Source organism: Chelonus insularis, unplaced genomic scaffold (assembly GCF_013357705.1).
Source record: "Chelonus insularis isolate UGA/USDA-ARS -01 unplaced genomic scaffold, ASM1335770v1 contig_352_pilon, whole genome shotgun sequence".
Taxonomy (NCBI): Eukaryota; Metazoa; Arthropoda; class Insecta; order Hymenoptera; family Braconidae; genus Chelonus; species Chelonus insularis.
This window is the reverse complement of record NW_023276517.1, coordinates 609,911-629,966: the sequence shown is the minus strand read 5'-3', so window position 1 is coordinate 629,966 and position 20,056 is coordinate 609,911. Positions and strand designations below refer to the sequence as shown.

At 28.0% G+C, this 20,056-nt stretch overlaps 2 protein-coding genes across 5 annotated transcripts in view; both read left to right on the top strand.

Annotated features, from left to right (window-relative positions):
- The window catches only part of LOC118066696 (glutamate receptor 1-like), a 141,460-nt gene that overhangs the window by 101,803 nt on the left and 19,601 nt on the right, over nucleotides 1-20,056 (top strand). For all 3 annotated transcript variants that reach the window (XM_035082931.1, XM_035082930.1, XM_035082932.1), the window contains exons 3-4: nucleotides 5,334-5,461; nucleotides 7,165-7,294. In XM_035082931.1, the coding sequence (XP_034938822.1) occupies nucleotides 5,334-5,461; nucleotides 7,165-7,294 (258 nt within the window). The remainder of the gene's footprint in view (nucleotides 1-5,333; nucleotides 5,462-7,164; nucleotides 7,295-20,056) is intronic.
- LOC118066698 (facilitated trehalose transporter Tret1-2 homolog) lies at nucleotides 9,009-14,035 on the top strand. 2 transcript variants are annotated; one of them, XM_035082950.1, is made up of 5 exons: nucleotides 9,009-9,105; nucleotides 9,248-9,461; nucleotides 12,367-12,428; nucleotides 12,510-13,681; nucleotides 13,761-14,035. In XM_035082950.1, the coding sequence occupies exons 3-5, from the start codon at nucleotides 12,386-12,388 to the stop codon at nucleotides 13,995-13,997; spliced, it is 1,452 nt and encodes a 483-aa protein (XP_034938841.1). In that variant the 5' UTR covers nucleotides 9,009-9,105; nucleotides 9,248-9,461; nucleotides 12,367-12,385; the 3' UTR covers nucleotides 13,998-14,035. The 2 variants fall into 2 exon arrangements, with proteins under 2 accessions (XP_034938841.1, XP_034938839.1); XM_035082948.1 differs by having other exon boundaries at nucleotides 9,100-9,461.

The window sequence follows — 20,056 nt, the reverse complement described above, 5'->3', positions numbered from 1 at the left end:
ATAATTAAAAAAAATTTTTCCATAGTTGGATGAAATAAATTGAAACATATGTGTTTGTTAGAATACTTTGTATCTTTGTTTTATGAAAGTTGTGCAATCCAAACAATTATTTTTACTAATATGAATGAGTTGATGATTCATAAAATCAACATAAAAGTAATATAAACTGGAAGTTTAGTAATTGAAGATGAAAACTAGCAATGAGTAGACGTTCTTTTACGCTTGAGAGACACGTCGAGGTGGACTTGAGGATTTATGAGGGTTCCAACTCTCTGTTTCACTTTTTCTACCCCCCTCACAACGCCATTGAACCTCTCAACTTGGTAAATGTGTGTGCAGAGGACGCTCTAGAAATTATAGAGGGTATAAAACTTTCTGGCACGAAAATAACGATACGCGACGGTAGAGGAATACCATCTTTTCCTCTTGCTTCCTCATCTGTCCTCAACGATTTTTTTATTCTTCTTTTTTTTCATTTTTTTTCTTTTAACTCGACTCTTACCACTTTCACATATAGGCTTATTGACTCTTTTATTTGCTATTTCAGAAATCATCACAATTTGTGCTTTGACATTTAGAAAATTTATTTTTGGAAAATATTTTATCTGTGTACCATGTGAGTGGAATTTTTAATTAAATTCAAGTAGTTGGAAAATAGACTATGATTACCCTTATGTCGATAATTATCAATAATAGTGATAATATATCTTGAGTATGGGTAAAAGTTAGGAACGTCTGCCATAGTCAGTAAACTTCAGCAAGATCATTAGCAATATTGAAAGCACTAACCCCGAAGGTATATCGTCGTTATAACAATGGTCTATAACTTGTTTGGCCAGTGACAATATCAAGTCGATAATTCCAAAGCTATCTCCTACATTTTCCTATTCTTTTTTATTTAATGTTATCTTGTTATTATGTACTAAAAAAAAACAATGTCTGTTTTTTGAATTCAGCTTAAAAATAATTTTTTTTTTCCTAAATTGATGAATCTCATGAATAAATGACACTAGTACTATTATTTATTACTGTAATAGAGAAGATTATAAACCGAAAAAATTAGAATAAATGTTTATAATTATCTCGATTGCGATTGTATAATATGAGACAATTTGTCGTGAAATAAATTTTTAATATAATTTATAGTTTACCATAAATAATATCAGGAAATAAATGGTCAAAGTTCTAGCAGATAGACATTCTCATAGTATAATATATTTTTTATGTCATAAATATGATGAATAGGATCTTTTGAAAAATTAGGCAATGTTATTTTGAGAGAACCTTCTATTTAAAAGTGGCAATACATTGATATATCATGCAAAAAGCTCAAATAAAAAATTACTTTTGGATGATAAAACCTCTGAAATTGGAAGGGTCCACATCATTTATTATCATTTACAATCAAAATGACGTTAAAAGATAATTCAATCACAACTTGCTTTTTTTTTTGACGAACATTGACATCTTTAGTAGATAAAATTTTACTTTGAAATAATTTACAGAGAGGAAAAGATTAATTTAAAAAATAAACATATTTTAGTACCAATTTTTATTTAATTTATGATAATGAGACAAAAAATAGTGAATTAAAAAGAATCGGTCAATATTTACTAAAAAAAGAATTCTTAAATATCAATGAAAAGTTGTAACTGTTAAAAGAAAATAAAACACTTTTATGTAATTAAAATACTACATCCTCTATCTTCTGGACCTAAAAGAGAAAAAATTCCGGAAAGGGTGAAAGTAAAATAATAAAAAAAAAATAAATAAAACTCGAGCATGAATTAATTCAAGCTTCAATGTTCATTTTCTGTAATTTTTATTTTATTCTCATTCTTTGCTTTTTTTCAGCTAACGATGCTAGAAGATAATTTACATTCACATAAATTCAACATTTTATGTACCATAAGAATTTGAATAGAACGTAATTGTTCACGTATAATTATTTCATCAGCAATAGAGATTTTTTCTGCCCATATACATACCCATACCCCTTTATATATTTAAATACATAGTATAATCGAATGGAATATATGAACAAGGGCGAAATGTATCGAATATCTAACGTTATATCTTCTCTTGTTGTCAATAACATAATAGTCATTACTCTAGAGTAATAATGAATGTTTGTGAAACATAATTATCTAATTTTATTGAATCATAGAGATGAATAATTTTGTTTGCATACTATCTCTGTAATGATAATAAAAAGTATTATACTATATTTATTGTTTTTGTTTCAATAAATTCAGTAATAAAAAAAAATTGAAATCATTTCGCAAGTCATTCTTTTAATTAGTGTCATTTCAAATTTTGATAGTGAAAAGTGATTGATAGTGTTTATCAATAAATGATGCTTAAATGAATTTATGAAGCTTATAAATGTGTCACAAAGTGTGATAGACCAGAGATCAAATATCAAAATGGTATAATTTATGATAAGATTTTTTTTATTTTATGCATGATAGTTTCATATTGACTTTAAAACTTGATTATTTTTTAAAGTGGGTGAATTTCAAACTTTTTTACATTCTTGTTAAGAAGCACCAATGAGAAAATGGTCGAAAATATCGTTAAAAAGTTCTAAGGGCACCCATTTGGTGAATAAATTGGAAAGAAAGTGAAGTCATGAACAAAAATTTATTTTTACTTTCTTTTTTTAAATTTCAATTTCGCACGTTTTTCTTAACTGTAATTGAAAAAAAAGATCATTTTTAAAAGAGAAAAATGTAAATTAAATAATAAACTTTTATTTTAAGTGATCGATTGAAAAAATATAAAGTGTGGCAGTAGTAATGGATGAGACTTATAAGAAGTGGTACATATTACAGTAAAGTTTACTCGAAACTACCAGCTCAAAGAATGTAACTGAGTAGAGAAAATAAATAAGAGAGAAACAGGAATGTGATAAAATATAAAAGAGTAAATAGATGCAACACATTAGGAATAATGCTTTGGTAAACATTTCGGAATTTATTTATCAACTTAAGTTAGTGATAATATTAATGTTGTAAGTAAAACAGATTCTACAAGTTCAGGTGATATGAGCTACAAAAATGATGAATGAGCTTAAAAAGAGGTCAGGAATTGAAGAAAGTGAAAACCAATATGACAATGTATACTCGTATTCTACAAATCGATAATGGTTTATTGACTCATTAGAATTTTTTCAGATAAATCAGTTTATCTATTCCCTGAAGCATAAATAATGGAATTTTGATAATCGAAAAGTAAACAAAAAATCATCCAAACTAAATTATCATTAAAATAGTCATATCTCCCATTCATTCGAAACATGCAAAAATGAGTCAATGAACCTGAACTTAATTAAACTATCATAATTATTTAATTATTCATAAATATTCTGAATTATCACATGATTTTTAATTTATCAAAAATCAAAAGTTCGATTGAAATATTATTTCTGGGAAACATAAATAAGTTTGCTTATCATTCGCTAACATTTTATGACATAAATTTATCAATTTATAAATTAAATCTTAAAATTAAACACTGCTGCCAGTGTACATTTATTTATATAATAATAAATACCTCGAACAAATATTGAATTATTATAATTAATGAAAAATATATTACGTTTTGTTTTAATATTAATAAGAATTCAAAGAATTATTAATAAATGTTTTTTATCACATTTGATGTGAATATCTATCAATTTACTCGATTTCATTGAAAGTCTTTATTTGTAAAATTTAAATAATAATTAAAGGAATTGAGGAAAATGTTACAGAATATTTTCAAAAGTAGTAGTTTCATTTATATTTAAATATTTTTTTGATTTGATTTATTCACTTATCTCTCTTTATGTGAATTTTATGTGGGAAATTATTTTCATTTGTAGGTTTAATATAATAAAATATAATGACGTTCCTAAATTTATTTATTATACGTCATAAATTTCGAATTCAATTCCATCACATTTATTTAATTAATTTATGGAGAAAATGAATGACTTTGTCATTTAATTTGAACGCAATTATGTTGTTATTAAATTTTGATAAAATTTTATCATTTACTTTTGAAGGTATAATGTATGTTAAACAAATAAGTGCACTATTATTTTTATTATTTAAATGAAATACATGACAAGCATTGAAAAAAAATAAATGAGAAACGTAGTTGGCTGTCATCCCTCGTAAACATTTATTTCAGATGCCTTTAAACAGTTTTCTTATGCCCCTGGGATTGTTGTCTCGTCCGCTGTCTATCATCTTTTTGGATTCCATCCAAATTCGAAGTCCGAAATTTCTCTTTCTCTTTTTCCTATCCTTTTTCTCTGTTACTCAGTACTGAGCAAAAAATTGCATATCTTCTATACCCGTGGATAGCGCAGAGTGAACTGGCGCCGACACTTTTGCGTTCCCATCGCCATCCCCTTCGTTTCTCTACGAATCATCGTGCGATTTTTCATTGTACCATTTCTCGACAAAACTGAGAGCGAAAAATTCCTCAACCACTGAAATCTAGGGCAATACTACGCTTGTTTCCTTTCTAGTCATTTCTCGTATGAGAAAAAGTTTTTTATTTAACAAAAAAATTTTCATTACTCTAATGTAATTAGGTCGAGTTTTTTTTTTTGCAAGTTGCGAATTCCACATTTGCAAGCTTCATGTAATCATCCACATAAAATGTACATTTCTTTCTTGTTACAGAGAAAAACAATCGAGCACTTTTATTAGCAATTTTTTAGGATTAAATTTTTAATATTTCATTTGTTTATGAAGATTGTTATTATTATTTGGTAAAGAAAGATATTTATTTTAAATTCCAGAATTCGCATGTGAATTTATTATGTATTACAAAGCATACAAATAATTTTAAAGCCTCGACAAAAGCTCAATAAAACAATTCACTTTGAAAATACTTGAAGAGATATTTAGACACGAAATAATTTTAAGAATAAATAAGTTTACTTTCATAGCTTTTGTAAAATTGACAGAAGTATAATGACATATTAATTAAAAATTCTTACTATAAACATAACACGACTTAGCTACTACTTGAATTAAATATAAATGAATAAAAATGTACTATGTAGTAATAAACCAACCCTTTAAATTCATGCAAATTTGTGTTAAACAAACCGTTATGAATTTCTTAGTGCGATATTCGTATGTGAATGCAGTAATGAAAATTCTCAAAGAGCATGAAAAGGAGAAAGAAAATATAGGAATGAAAATAAGAGAATGAGGAATTGCAGAAACTCAGGAATTGAATTCATTCAACAGAAAAGGGAAAGAACATCAAGACTTTGTGACGAAAAACCTTTGTCATGCTAATCTAAAACGTGCTTATGCTTTTTGTTCAAGTTTGCAGTCAATTCAGTCGAGGTGTGTTCTCAATGGTGGGTGCTGTAAGTCCGGACTCATTTGACACCCTTCACTCTTACAGCAACACCTTTCAAATGCCTTTCGTCACGCCATGGTTCCCGGAGAAGGTAATACAAACCTTTAATACAATGTCATTATTATTTATACTCAGATATCTAATCATACCTGTTTACTATCAACTCTTACTCTTTACTATTTTTTCAAAAATATTTTTGCAATTCAAATTTTTTATCGATATTATCTTCATCAAAATACAAATCATATTTACAAATATTTTAGAGGAAACACAAAAAAAGCATTTTCAAATATTCTTTGTTGTTATAATTTAATTTTCATCAAAAAATACCGAAACTTCATGTTAAAAGTATTTCATCAATCGAGGATAGCTCTGGAGATGCTAAATTTTTTTCATCCAAAACCATTTAATTAATTTTTGCCATTCAGCTGTTAATAAAAAAAAATACTTCCATTAAAATAATAGCTTTTATAATTGAATATTTAATTCAAGACATTTTCCTTTATTCAGAACACTAAAAATTATGATCACTGTTATTGTTATTATCAAAGAATAAGAAATATTCATTACTCAAGACGTTGAAAATTTTAATTAACATATATGCAAATAGTGCCTGAATATCTCATTAATTCAAGTAATTAGTTAAAAAACTATATAGTATAGATATTATTCAAATACAGTTGATTAAGTTTTGTACGCTAATTATTTATTGTGCCATTACTCAAGTGAAGTTCATAGAATTATCGATTATTATAGTAGCATATCTATATTCTATATCGCAGTACGAGTATATTCATTACTAAAGGATAAATTTTACAGAGGTCGTGCATAAAGACAATTTCGTTCTGCCATATACATATAGGTGGTTATTCAGTTCGAAAATGTAAATTGGAAAACGCGTCATGACTGCGTGCAGAGCTCGATCGATCGACCAATGTACCGGACAATGCACTCGCTGGGATACTGAATAAATTAAATTATTCCCTCTACTTTCCTGATCTCGAAAATATTAATAATACATCTTACAACAGCTCCCCAAAGACATTTTATGAATATTGATGATAATATCTGCTCATTTACATTTTTATTATTTTTTCATCATTCCTATTATTAATAAATACTAATTACAGATTATCGAGATTACTCGTATTAATGTAAAATCATGTTTAATTAATACATCAATTTATTCATTTCACATAGCTCGATAATTTCTTTTTAACTCAAAATAGATACTATGTTTCATATGTCAATCCAATTTAGGTTTTGATATTTGATTCTCAATATGAAATGAACACCATTCACGGTGAAATATAGATTTAATTGATGGATGTAATATGTAGTTTAAATGATAATTTCCATTTACTTTATCATTACTTTTCTTCCATTATTTATTTCGATAGTTATGTGATCCAATAATTTCGATAATCCCAGCTTACAGCTTATTCCTTTCTGCTACTTCTCAAGAATAAAATTGTACAGTTCAATGAATAGGTATATTAGCATATTTTATAAATTATAATATAAATATTTACACTTTTTATATTGATGTAATAATAATGCTTCAATTGTAAATAGGATTGAATAACTTATTACTAATCTATAAAATTAAATGGAGAACGTGATTCTTATTCTGTATTATCAAAGAAGAAATTTAAATAAAGAAAAAAAAACAAGGTGAAATGTAATATTTCAAGATAAATATTTAAGATAAAATTCTTGCATAAGATTGATTCAATCTTAGCAGTAAGAAAAATGGAAAACATGAAAAAAACGAAATGGAATTTGTTATTACAGGTCCTGACACCGTCTTCAGGTTTTCTTGACTTTGCCATAAGCATGCGCCCAGATTACCATCGTGCCATCATCGACACAGTACGACACTATGGCTGGAAGAAAATCATCTACCTCTACGACTCCCATGACGGTAAGTCTCTATCCTCGCATGCATTTCTCATTTTACAGTTCCCTGCTTCTTCTCTTCATCTTAGTTTTCCACAACTATTTTATTCTTTTACTTCTTTCGATCTTCCACAGCCGTACTAGAGACTGTGCAAAGTCTCTTGTCGTATTTTTATGTCTTTCGGACCGTCTCTTGTGGCCAACTTTCTTCTTCGTCTCGATATTAGTTACCTATACAGTCTAGAATACATAATAAATGACAGGTATAGTAAGTAAATCGTGAAAAACTTTGTAAAACTCTTGCCAGTATACACCGAAAACTACAGATCTTTTTTCAAATTTCATTTCCAATCTTTTATTTTTACGATCCTACTACTTGCTTTGAAATGTTTATCTAATTCTACCTTTACACTCTGAGTTTGATTGAACGTACTCTAGTTTTATTTCTTCACAGAATATTTATTACTTTCATGAGTTTTATTTATTGATTTTTGTAAAAAAAAAAATATATTTATTTAGATATTCAGAAAATGAAGAAAAAGTTGTTTAACATTGATCATAAATATTAATATAAGATTATTAATTAATTAATTGAAAAATATTTGCAAGTAAAACAATATCTAACAGTCAATAATAGACATTAAAATGATTTCGTATATTTATTCATGGTGGGTACAGATTTATTAATGAATCATACATGATACATCATAAATACTCCTAATTAAAAGTTTATTTAAAGATAATATGATCCCTCTCTTTTGTCATTCATTTTGTTATTTTCTTTTTGTTAATTATTGCTAAATAACACCGGGCTTTGATATCAATAGGTATTGTTTATGTTGGTGGTAAAAGCTTAATTACTCAATCCAAATATTGATAACCTTTTACGTTTTTTTAGAACGAGGTTCATAATTAGAAATAATCTGCTATCTCTGATTGAACTTAGTCTACATGATTTTTTCACTGGATAGTTATCGAAAATTGTAAAATATAAACTCACAAGAAATAAGTAATTGAATTTAATTAAATATAATTTATTACTAGACAAATTGATGATCTAGAATTTTATAAGCTACTTTTTATCAATGTAATAAGTAATTATTTTCATTATATAAAAATTTGAAAAATTTGCTAATTTATTAAATGTAGTCTTAATAAAAACTTGTATTATTGTAAATTCGATGAATAATTCAAACTATTTTTTTACTTTTTGCTTACATAATTGCTTAAAAATGTTTTAAATCATGTGCAAAAGATAAAGAAACAATTATTCCAATTACCTTCAAGTAATTGTGTTTTTTTTTTTCATATTCCTTTTTATTTATCTTTTATTCTAAGAAAATAACTGAAGAAATATTTTTATTTCATAATTCTTGAGTTTTCGTGGTATAGAAAACTCTTATCCTGTATCATCCTTGGAAGTCGAGTCATTTCGTTAATTTATGCATCTAATAAGTCAGGCGAAGGTTAGACATAATTCATGTCTTTAGCACCTGTTCAACATCATTAATAAATATTATTTCTATTCTAATAAAAATAATTACTATCATTTGCTAATACTCATCAATTCAACACTATAAATTCATATTCATAAATAATTATAAAAAATAACCAATAACATACTCAAAATCAATCCCAAATTAATTATAAATAAAAAAATATATTTTCAGCTTTTTTATTTTTGGAATAAAAGTGTTGAGTTAATAATTGTCATGTTATCAGGGAAGATTATCAAAGATGATGGAATTCAGGGTTGTTCATGATGATATTAATTATCACATATTGCTAAGAAATGACAATAAAACCGTAAAATCTTATAAAAAAATATTGACAAAGGTAAGAAAAATATGTAATGATTAACTTAATAAGATTGAGATTTGAAATAATTAGATGAGTTACATGATGAGTCCCAAGTGGGAAAGAAATGACTTATAGCAGTGGGGATAAATAAAATTTCCTTCACTTTTATCTATGTCAGTTACAGTGTTCGCGTCCCAGCCGTGAATTGCACTTGAATGTCTGCCGTTAGTGACATTCACTCAGCTTTATACCCAACATTAATATTCAAGATACAATAATGATATACTAGTTTATTTAGCGAATTTATTCAGATTAATAACAGTGCAACGATAAAAAATTCTCTGAAGTTGTTTGTGATGCTGTAACTAATTTATTCTATTTTATAATTAAAGGTAATGATTAAATGAAGTATAAATGCTGTGAATAATACAATAATTAACAATCTTACAAGTAGAATTTTTAATCAAGGTCAAATTTATTTCTCAAAGTTTTTTGTTTGTTACGTCAATTAACAACTTTATTTTCAATTAAATAATTGCTGCGGATGTGGTAATTGAAATATGTTCCCTGTGATATTTTTTCGTGATTGAAATTGATGCAACCAAGAAACGGATTTTTTTAAGTATGTCGATTACTCAGTGCTCGTTATATTTTTTCCTGTTTTTCATTGATCCCTATAATTTTTATCATCAGTAATTAAGTAGCATGTAATTAACTCTTTACATGATTTCAAATCATGTAGAGCAGTATCGTATGATTCAAACTATAATAACAAAGTGAAAGTGTGTAATTAGAATTATTTAATAGCTTATTTATAATTATTTTTATTAGTTATACCCATGGTTGATACAGATATTCTGTGACCAATTTTAAAAAAAAGAAAAACTTTTTTACTTTGACATCAGTTACCATTCGATCGTTCCACAAATTTCTTCAAGTTACTTAAATGGAAGAATCGTGTTTGTTTTTTACAAACTTTAGTTTGTTCTGACGAACGTTAAGTCCAAACTTTCTAGCTGTCACTCTAGAAAAGTGTAGATTTTTAAAAAAGAAACGAAGCAAAAAATATTGATGAAATTGACTCATATCCAGTAATATGACATGATATTGAACCAAAACGAATGACACTGCTGTTACATGATATGAAATTTAATTATTACCAATAGTTTCATCGTTTATCAAACGTCACAAATATTTTTATTTCATATAATTGAGTTAAAAAGTTATCATTTTTTCATTTTAGTAACATTAAATATCAATAACATTCTCCTAAATTTAAATTAAAATTATTCATCACAATAAATATCAACAAACAAAGAAATTTCCATAAAATAATTATCATCATCAATAGTTAATTAATTTATTTGGTGTACAAACCCATGCATTAATTACAAAGATTTCGATTTCTGTAGGATTGTTTCCAATGCTAGCTTCAAAATGATCTATCCAAGTACTAATTTGAATTCAAGCTTAATAAGAATGATTATCAATCTCAATCACAATACAATCATTTGCTAAGTAATAATATTCAAAAATACGCAAGTAGTTTGTCTTATGAATCCAAGATTAAAACGTACAGTAATTAGAATAATGATAATAACAATAATGAAGCTTACAATTAGCGACTATTTTACTTATTCTCTCACTACTGAGAGCCTTGGGATAGGAAGAAGAGAAGGGTCAATTTCGTAGGGAACGCTTGCGGGTATAGAAACAAAGGTAACTAAGCTCATGGCACGTAGTGATTGTACTTTTTGCTTAATTAGTATTTCGAACGAGAAAGCACGATCACAAGAGTCAGCCGCGAACTTCCACCCTCGCCCAAGAACCAAACGATTTAGTCCAAGCTAAGTTTCTACTCTGATAGTAGTCGAGCATGCTGGTAGCTCTTCTGGCGAAAACGTACGAATAGAATGAGACTTTGAAATTCCAACATTGCAACAACTCCTTCAAGAACTTTGACTCTTCCATTAGATCCATATCAACTAATTTCCGATTCTAGGCCTCACCAAGAGTTTACTCTATCGTCATATCACATGTGATATATAATTAATACAGTTTTCTTGTTTATCAGTGTTTTTAATATTATGGCATTGATTACTACTAATTTTCATTCTTATAGAAAATTTTTTTAAACGAAATATAAATGAACGTAATAAATGTCGTTATGATAATGTTGTTCTAATGACATTACTATGTAGCAAATTTCATTAAATTGATTTTTAATGTTTTCATCAACCTAAATGAAATGACAAGCATTTTATTTAATTCTGGTAAAATAAAATAGAATTAACACAGGAAGTTCAATGTGATGGTGTAATAAAATGATTATTGATTTAACATTGAATAATTATAATTTAATATGACAAACAAAAAATATCGTTATTTCAATAAAAATTATTACATTTTTCATTTATAACAACTGATTTCCGTTCGTTCTCTTTTCATTGTTACGACATAAAAACTCAAATATTCACTCGACCTATAAAAAAAGTTGGTTACAAAACCATTCAATTATTCTATGAATCCATCAAAATGTCGAGATATTGATAAAAATTAACCCAAATTGAATAAAAACTCTGTAAACGTTTAAAAAAACTCACTCTTTAATCACTTTTGTTTTACGTGTTACAATAAATTGATAACTAACAATTCCAACTTATTTTTCATCTATATTTATTGCGAGTGACTAATTACATGAATCTGATAGGGATCTACAAATTAGCGATAGCCCTGAGCGTTAACCAGAACGCGTGGCTGTCGTTTGACCGTCGTAAATTCAAGTTAAGGCAGTTGGTCCAGAGTGGACTGGGGTGAACTGGGGGACTCGCTAATACCGCATACATTGTATTACTGGGCCATAACTGTCGCTCTGGGAACTGTCCGCTGTACCAGCAAGTACATGGACAAGAGAGAGAGAGAACAAGAACATGTCACAAGACCAAGTAGACTCGTATGCCAACCATGCGTGTCAGATAGAGTTGTTATATACCGTCGCGTGTCCCAACCAAGAGATATGTGGGTAGGAATCCTGTTAAGTCACCCTTTTGCCCTCTATTACCCATTCTCCCTCGCGACCTCGCGACTTGGCATTAAGGGAGAAGGAATGAAAAACTGGAGATCTTAACCCCTGAACATCTTGAAGGGTCCAATTTCAACTTAATTTTCGAGAAATAAATTTGATCATTCATCAGTAAATTAGATATATCTTCAATTATCGCTGAATTATTGGATTTAATGAAATATTAGGATTTTTATTAAAAAGAAGTTTATTGAACAAATGATATTATCTTATAGAAAAATGAACAGTTGAAAGATGGATCAAGAGATTCGGCATCAAATATTAATTGGCTTAGTTTGTAAGTATTGGAATAGTTTTCTGATAATGAAATTTTACAAAAATATTTGAATTTCATTAATTATTGATTGAAAATTATCAGGTAATTTATTGATCGTTGATTGTGGTCTACATGAAGGATGGGCAACAATAACACTTCCAAAATTTGGAAACGAGGATCCTCTCGAATTAACATCCAATCAACAAGTTCTTTTGATCAATTTGCTTTATGTTGGCGTTGGTCTAGGATCTCTAGCTCCAGTATTTTTAATGGACAGGTATGGAAGAAAATGGACTCTGCTGGCAGCAGCAGTACCTAAAATTTTCAGTTGGATTGCTATTGGTTTAGCAAATAGTCACATGACACTCTACGCTGCTCGACTGTTAGCTGGAGTAGGTTGTGGAATCTCTTACTCTGTAATGCCAATGTATATTGGAGAAATCAGTACAAAAAGAACACGAGGTCCTTTAGGAACGTTGCAAACTGTACTAATTAATATTGGCGTCCTTCTCGTTTACTCAGTTGGCTTGCATGTAGAACGTTTCACTATGGCAATGATGTCTCTAGTCGTTCCAGTCCTTTTCATCGTAACTTTCATTTGGCTTCCTGAAAGTTCTGTTTATTTAACACGAAAGAATCGACTCGTCAGTGCTGAAAAAACGTTAAAGTGGTCTTTAGGGAAGGAAAATGTCGAGGAAGAGTTTGAGGAAATCAAGAGGATTGTTGCTACTGAAGACGTCGTAAAAAAGATTGGATTTTGCAAATCACTAATAATAGGTATGAAGTCTCCTGCTAATCAACGTGCTGCTGGAATTATGCTAATCGTTGCTAATGCTATGTCTCTCACTGGAGCTGCACCTATTCTTTCCTATCAATCGTTTATTTTTGAAGAAGCCAAGTTTGAGATTGGTGCTAATGCAGGCATTATCAGCACAGGCTGTGCCATAGTATTAGCTGGAATGGCTTGTGTAGCAATGGTTAAAAGATTTGGAAAGAGAAATATCCTTCTGTATGGGACACCAATAGCTATTCTGAGCTTAGCAACAACTGCTACTTATTTCACTTTAACATCTTATCAAGTGAATTTAGATCACGTCAACTGGATTCCCATGGTCTTTGTTGTGATTTACATTGTTGTATTTGGTCTATCATTTAATCCAATGCCTTTGGCTTACCTTGGAGAATTATTCTCATTTGAAATTAAAGCTGCTGCTGGAATCTGTACCTCTTTGTATTATGCATTATCAACAATTGGAATTATCAAGCTATATCAAGTATATTTCTATTTATTTCCTTTTATTTAAAATTTTTTTTATTTTTTTTTAATTCTGTTTTTTTTTTTTTTTAATCTAGGTATTACATGATTCCTATGGAACACATGCTCCATTTTGGTTATTCACGGTAATAACTCTGATTCTCTGGATTTTTATTTACTTATATGTAATGGAGACTGAAGGAAAAACTCTAGAAGAAATTCAAAATGATTTATACCGAGTTGCAACTGAGAAAAAAAGAAAGTCTGTTGTAGGTATAAATCCGTTGAATAAAATTCATTTAGAATCTACCTCTATTAATTCAACTAAAGTATAAATAAACGTGATTTTTTGTGTGTTTTGAATTTATAAAAATTAAAGTTAGTTATATTGTATGAATTGATGAATGAATGAAAAATATGAATGATCTATTGTATTTCAATAAATCTTTTAGTTACTTTTTTATTCATGTTATTTCATAATTTAATTACATATTAAATTTGTAATGTGTGAATGTTGTAATTATAATAATAAAAAACATAAAAATTAGTAAATTTTTTCCAGACTAATAATTTTTAATGCTATTTGGCGCTTTTAAAATTTATTTTTCTCATATTTTCGTCCCGGCTAAACAATAATTACATAGTATAATTAGTTTGTTGCATAATTAAATGAGTTTATATTTACACAATACATGAATGTTATTATATAAATCAATCCATTGGAAAACAGTAATAATAATTATTAAATTCTATGAATAATTACTACATAAATGAGATTTCCTACCTTAAATACGTTACAGTTGGTAATATCTAAGGTTCTAAATGTGTATGTGTAGTTTAAGTATAAATTCGACTTCAGCAAAACCTTGCATGACGGCAACGATTTACAGAGCAATACAAAACGAATGCTTAATCAGGGCACCTAATGTGATCACTATCGTTATAAAACCAAGAGGTGGCGCATTAGAGAAGCTCACTCCCACTCTTAGACCCTAACAGAGCAGAGCTTGAACAGCTCGTAACTTAATCCATTCCCTTGAGAGAGCATCAACGTCTTCCTTCACCTATATCACCATCTCATTCCTCTCAAGATGAGTATCTGCGTTGCTCTGGAATCCATGGATCTCCAAATCCAATTGACATTCCCATATTTGATCAGCAATCCATTCGACTGATGTAGACATATTCCATTAAATTTAGATCAGTTAGAGTTACGTAGAATCTGAATGATTCAAGTATTATGTTATTTTAAATATGAATACATAAATATTTCATTATTTTTTAATTCTCGATGAAAATTGATTACTATTGAAATGAAATTTAATATTTTCAGATATTTCATTTCAATTTTAACTAGGAAGTATTGGAAAAAGAATAGTATTCAAATACTACGATATGTAAACTAGATTCATTCATGTTTTTGATCAAAACAAATAGTTTTTTAAAATTATTCTACCCTAATTTTATCAAGTCAATTATTCAATGGAAAAATCTAAACGAAAGCATGGATCGATGCCTCATTGAATCAAAGAGTTTCAAACTTCCATTTAGCATCATATGACCTAAATGAGGGAGAAACTTTGTAGCAGTAGGTACGTTTCTGCGATACGATTCATAACAATATATGAATAATTGATGCGAAAATTAGCTTGTCTTAAGATATTGCTATCTTCCATTTAACGTTTATTTATTAGGTATCACTTCCATCTGCTTTACTCTACGGACTGATTATAATAATAGCTTTTGATAATTCTCAGCTTGCTGGAGTGATTGGCCATCATAAATGTCGATTGATGTAAGTCAGCTATGCTGTCAATTTCATGCACCATTAAAACAGACCTTTACTCACAACACAAGGTATTAAACAGATTAATTAAAATCAATGTTACTGATCATATGAGTTTGTATAGAATGAAATGGAAAAAAATATCTATAGAGATGAAAGGAATATGACTGGTAGTCAATTATTGAAGTATTCGATTTGAACTATTTTTTGTCTTCAGCTTTGTAACTTTTATATCATGTTATCATGGCGGACGTTTTCATCAGTTGCAAGTGGCAGTACATACATGTGGATGTAGGTGTAAACAAAAATTGCAACTGAAATGCAGACAGGAAAAGAGAGAGAATTGCATTTAAATTTATGAAAATGCTAACTAGAACTGTCGTTCACATACACCTGCCATCGGTTTTGAAAGAGCATCTATTTCATTTTGCTTTCATGAAATAACTCGCTTCTTCCTCGACAATAAATTTATTTATTATTATGCCTTTAATTTTTCCTCTTTTACTGTCATTATTTTTTATCAAAATTATGCTATCTAGATTATTAATAAAATATTTTTAAGATTTCTTGGTAGATTGAAATTTTTTTTGCAGTCTACATCACTGAATAATAATCTTGTACATCTACTACAATTATAAATAAATGTAAACTTTCGATAGCAGATATTATTTTGTAAGCTTAAATCTGAAATTCATACATTATTGTAATTATTTATGAATTGACATCTTGATTTTAAGACAATAAAAAAATCATTATTTTCTGACAAATATTGTAATCAATATTGTAATTAATTATTAATTTTCTATACTTAGTATTTTTTTATTTTATGATCATTTTTAGAAGTTTATAAAAAATAACAATAAAGTATTTTTAGTTAATGATATGATGAGTTAAATATTTAAAAATCATAAAGAGAAGTATACATTTTTGACACATAATATGGGTTCATTTTGAACCTTTGAGTCTTCTCTTCTTTGAACGTATGGACATTAAAATGGTTCATATTATTTCGAAATATTTTCTCTGCAATATATTGGGCGTAATAGTCATCCAAATACCTCTATAACAGTAAGAAATATATTTTAAGATTAACATTTTATATTTGGATCAAGAAATCATCATAAATATAGTATGAAAAAATCTTGATAACTTCACTGGACTTGTTCATAAGATCTTCAGTTTATTTTAAAGCTATAATACAAAGTCTAGTTAAAAATTTGAGTACATAAAATTCTAATTTACTTCGATTCATGTATTCATTAAACAACAGTCAACACCAATAACATGATTTCATTATAATAGAAATCATAAACACTACAAAATCAAGCTTTAATAAATGTTTACAAACTAAATAATAATATCAAAAAATAATTACATGAGAGTTATCTATAAAATAGAAGCATTGTTTTCATTGAAAAAATATTACTAAATATTTATAAATACTTGCAGGTATATTTATACTTTTCTTATAAGAGAAAAAAAATTATAAGGATTTTTTAAAAGTTAGAAATAACTTGAACTAAAAAAAGTTTATTTACTATCATTTTTATATAAATTATCTAATAATCATTTATGTAAAATATTTTATCCATTTTTTTTTTTCAATAGAATTTATATTAACATAATCTGAACGGCTTTCTAAATATTTTTTATTCAGGAAAGAATAGATAAAAACAAAAGGAATAAAAATAAAAACAAGTTTAGTGTATTTAAATTATGTAAACTTTCAGCATAATACAAAATGCAAATATGCAGATGACTTCATATTTTCATTTTTCTTTTTTTACTATGAATAAAGTATGTGGCCTTGTATGTATTGTAGAAGAGATACAGAGCAAGCAAGAGGCAAGCAAGATTTATTTTTTATTTTCTAATTTTCAAAATAATACCAAAATTATAAATAGACTATTATCTATAAAACAACAAATTATAATGAAAAAAAAAACACGTATATGTCAGTAGACAAGGAAATCTCATTACATTGAACATTGAAATGAAGGCCGTAAAATCATTAGCAAGTACAGATAATCGTCGTCATAATAATTGGCGTGATGATGACAATGTCTCAGTTCTCTACCGTATTCGGAATGTCGTCAAGTCGTCACTGTGTTAAATTATTGAAGAGAACGCTTACTCCTGTCCTTCATATTCAGAATCTTCCTTTAATATGTATTATGACTCCAGAATTCCTCTTTTACGTAAAATACGAGCTTGAAATACTGTATAAAAATGGACCGAAGATGATGGAGGTCGGATGTTGCAGAAAAGTGTTCCATAAAAATGCATTTTGATTCTTCAGAGTAACTCAGAGGATATATAACCGTTTTATGCTTTCCTCAATTTTTTATGAACAAGTGTAAAATAAACATACGAAAATATGGAAGGATTTTTGGCATTAATTATTAGTTTGAAAATGGAAGTAATGATGTTAATGTTGTTACAAGAATGATAAATATTGGATTTATTTAAATGATTTCATTTCAGACGAAAAACGAATATTTATGAAAATGAAAAAAATGTTTTATTTCTCGATGAAGAGATATAGTAAAGTTGTGATGATATATTTAATTGTGTAAATTAGTTTTAATTATCTGAAAATATTTTAATTAAAATTGTATTCCAACTTCAAAATAGTTGTATGCAATTAATATGAAGATCTCTTGTGTGAGATAAAATGATTATATAACACATGAGTACAATTGAGAAATATATTTTACAATCATGAAATGATAATTGTAAACAACAAGTTAAATTTGTGAACGTATACAAAAGTGGTTGAAAATAAACCGAAATTTAATTAATTTTGGACAACTCAAATCCACAATGAGGATAGCTACACTAATGATTTTTTACGTTCAATTAGAGTCGAATGCTCATTGTCTACATTTAGCAGGCGTCACAAGTTGTAATTGGATAAGCACATAGCTATTACCTCCGTCCAAAAATTTACCATCAGGTCAAAGGGAAACGCCCTCGGAATCAGTCTGAATCATGTGAATCTCCATTGCACACACAATCTCTCGTTTCTCGTTAATTCATGCAAATGTTCGGGTTCGACATTGTTGGAATAGGAATCCAAGCTGTACGTTGTCATGAATGAAGCAAGTGATTCGAAAATTTATCAGTGATGTAAACGAGCTTGATGCCACTGTTTGAATTCATTCTACTTCAAAAAAAAATCTTCAACTTATATTTGATTATATTTTCCCTTAATTGGTCTACAATCAGCTGAGACGTACAAATTAATTAATACCTTGATTACTATGATGGGAAACTCTTTTAATTGATTTCCATGTATTTCTTAAAGTTCTAGAATATTTGAAATTCTTCATCGTGATAAATGAGTACAATATAATGCAAATAATTGAAAAAGGAAATTTAAGGCTTTCTTCATTTGAGTATTTAAGGTACAATTATAATGAATAATTCTTCTTCACGAGATTTTTAACAGCAAATGGATTTTTTTTATTTGGAGATGAAATTTTCTTTCATATTATCTGTCATTCTAGCATTGTTAAAAGAAAATTCTAAGAAAAAGTATTCGAACTAATGTTAACGATGAAAATAATGTTTCAGGATGTTTAAATGTATAAAACTTTATTTCAATAATGATAATGATCGAAAATGCAATTTTTTTCAAATTTCAAAACATTACTTTTGTCTCAAGGGTGCAATTACTTGTACTTTAATGCTGAGATTCTCGAAGAGTTATTCTCCTTGTCTCAGCACTGATTCTCTAAGGAACTCTAGGCATAGATCTAAGAGAAACCACAAGCAGCTTCTACACTAAAGTGCGAAGGACTATAAACTCTTGTGTGCACCACACTAGACAGATTTCCTTATATTTGTCGTCTTGACATACCAAAAGTCTTTGCTGACTATCATTTTGTACTGATGTATTTTGTACTATTCAAAGTACATAGAGAACTTGGTTGACATGCAAGGGACACATTTAGATTCGATCCTTGTCTTGAGCTGAACTAGTGTGTCTTACACTTCGAGATATACTCGCGAATAATTTACAGCAAATTAAATTACTTGATAAAATCGATAATGAAATCTTTGGAAATGTCGTATTATTTTATAATAATTCTGTTTCACATTATACTGATAAAGAGTTTTATGCTGATGCACTCAAGTTTATTAAAATATATTTCAAGACAGTGTTAGATTTTAATGGAAATTAACAATGAATTCATTTCAAAGCAATTTATAAATTGTTTTTTAATATTTCATGTTGAACTAAAATTTATTTTCAGTTAAAACTAATACATCTTTAATCATTCTGTTTCACGTTTTTCAATCTAGAAATTGCCAAATCCACTTTAAAAAATTACAATACCATAATAAATGAATTTTAATAATTTTTCTCCATTTAATAATGCATCAAAAATTCCTTTTTGTTTTTGATCTCCGGAAAAAAACAATTCTTTTAATAATCGCTAATTGGAAAATTAATATCGAAGTGCATCTTCTTCAATGAGAAGAAGTATAAAAAAATAATATGAATAGAAGGAAAAGAGTCGCGATAATGAAGGCGACGCCTCACGGCAATCCCTAGGGATAAAGGTAACTCTCATCGGCCAACGCCACGGATTTTCCGACGAA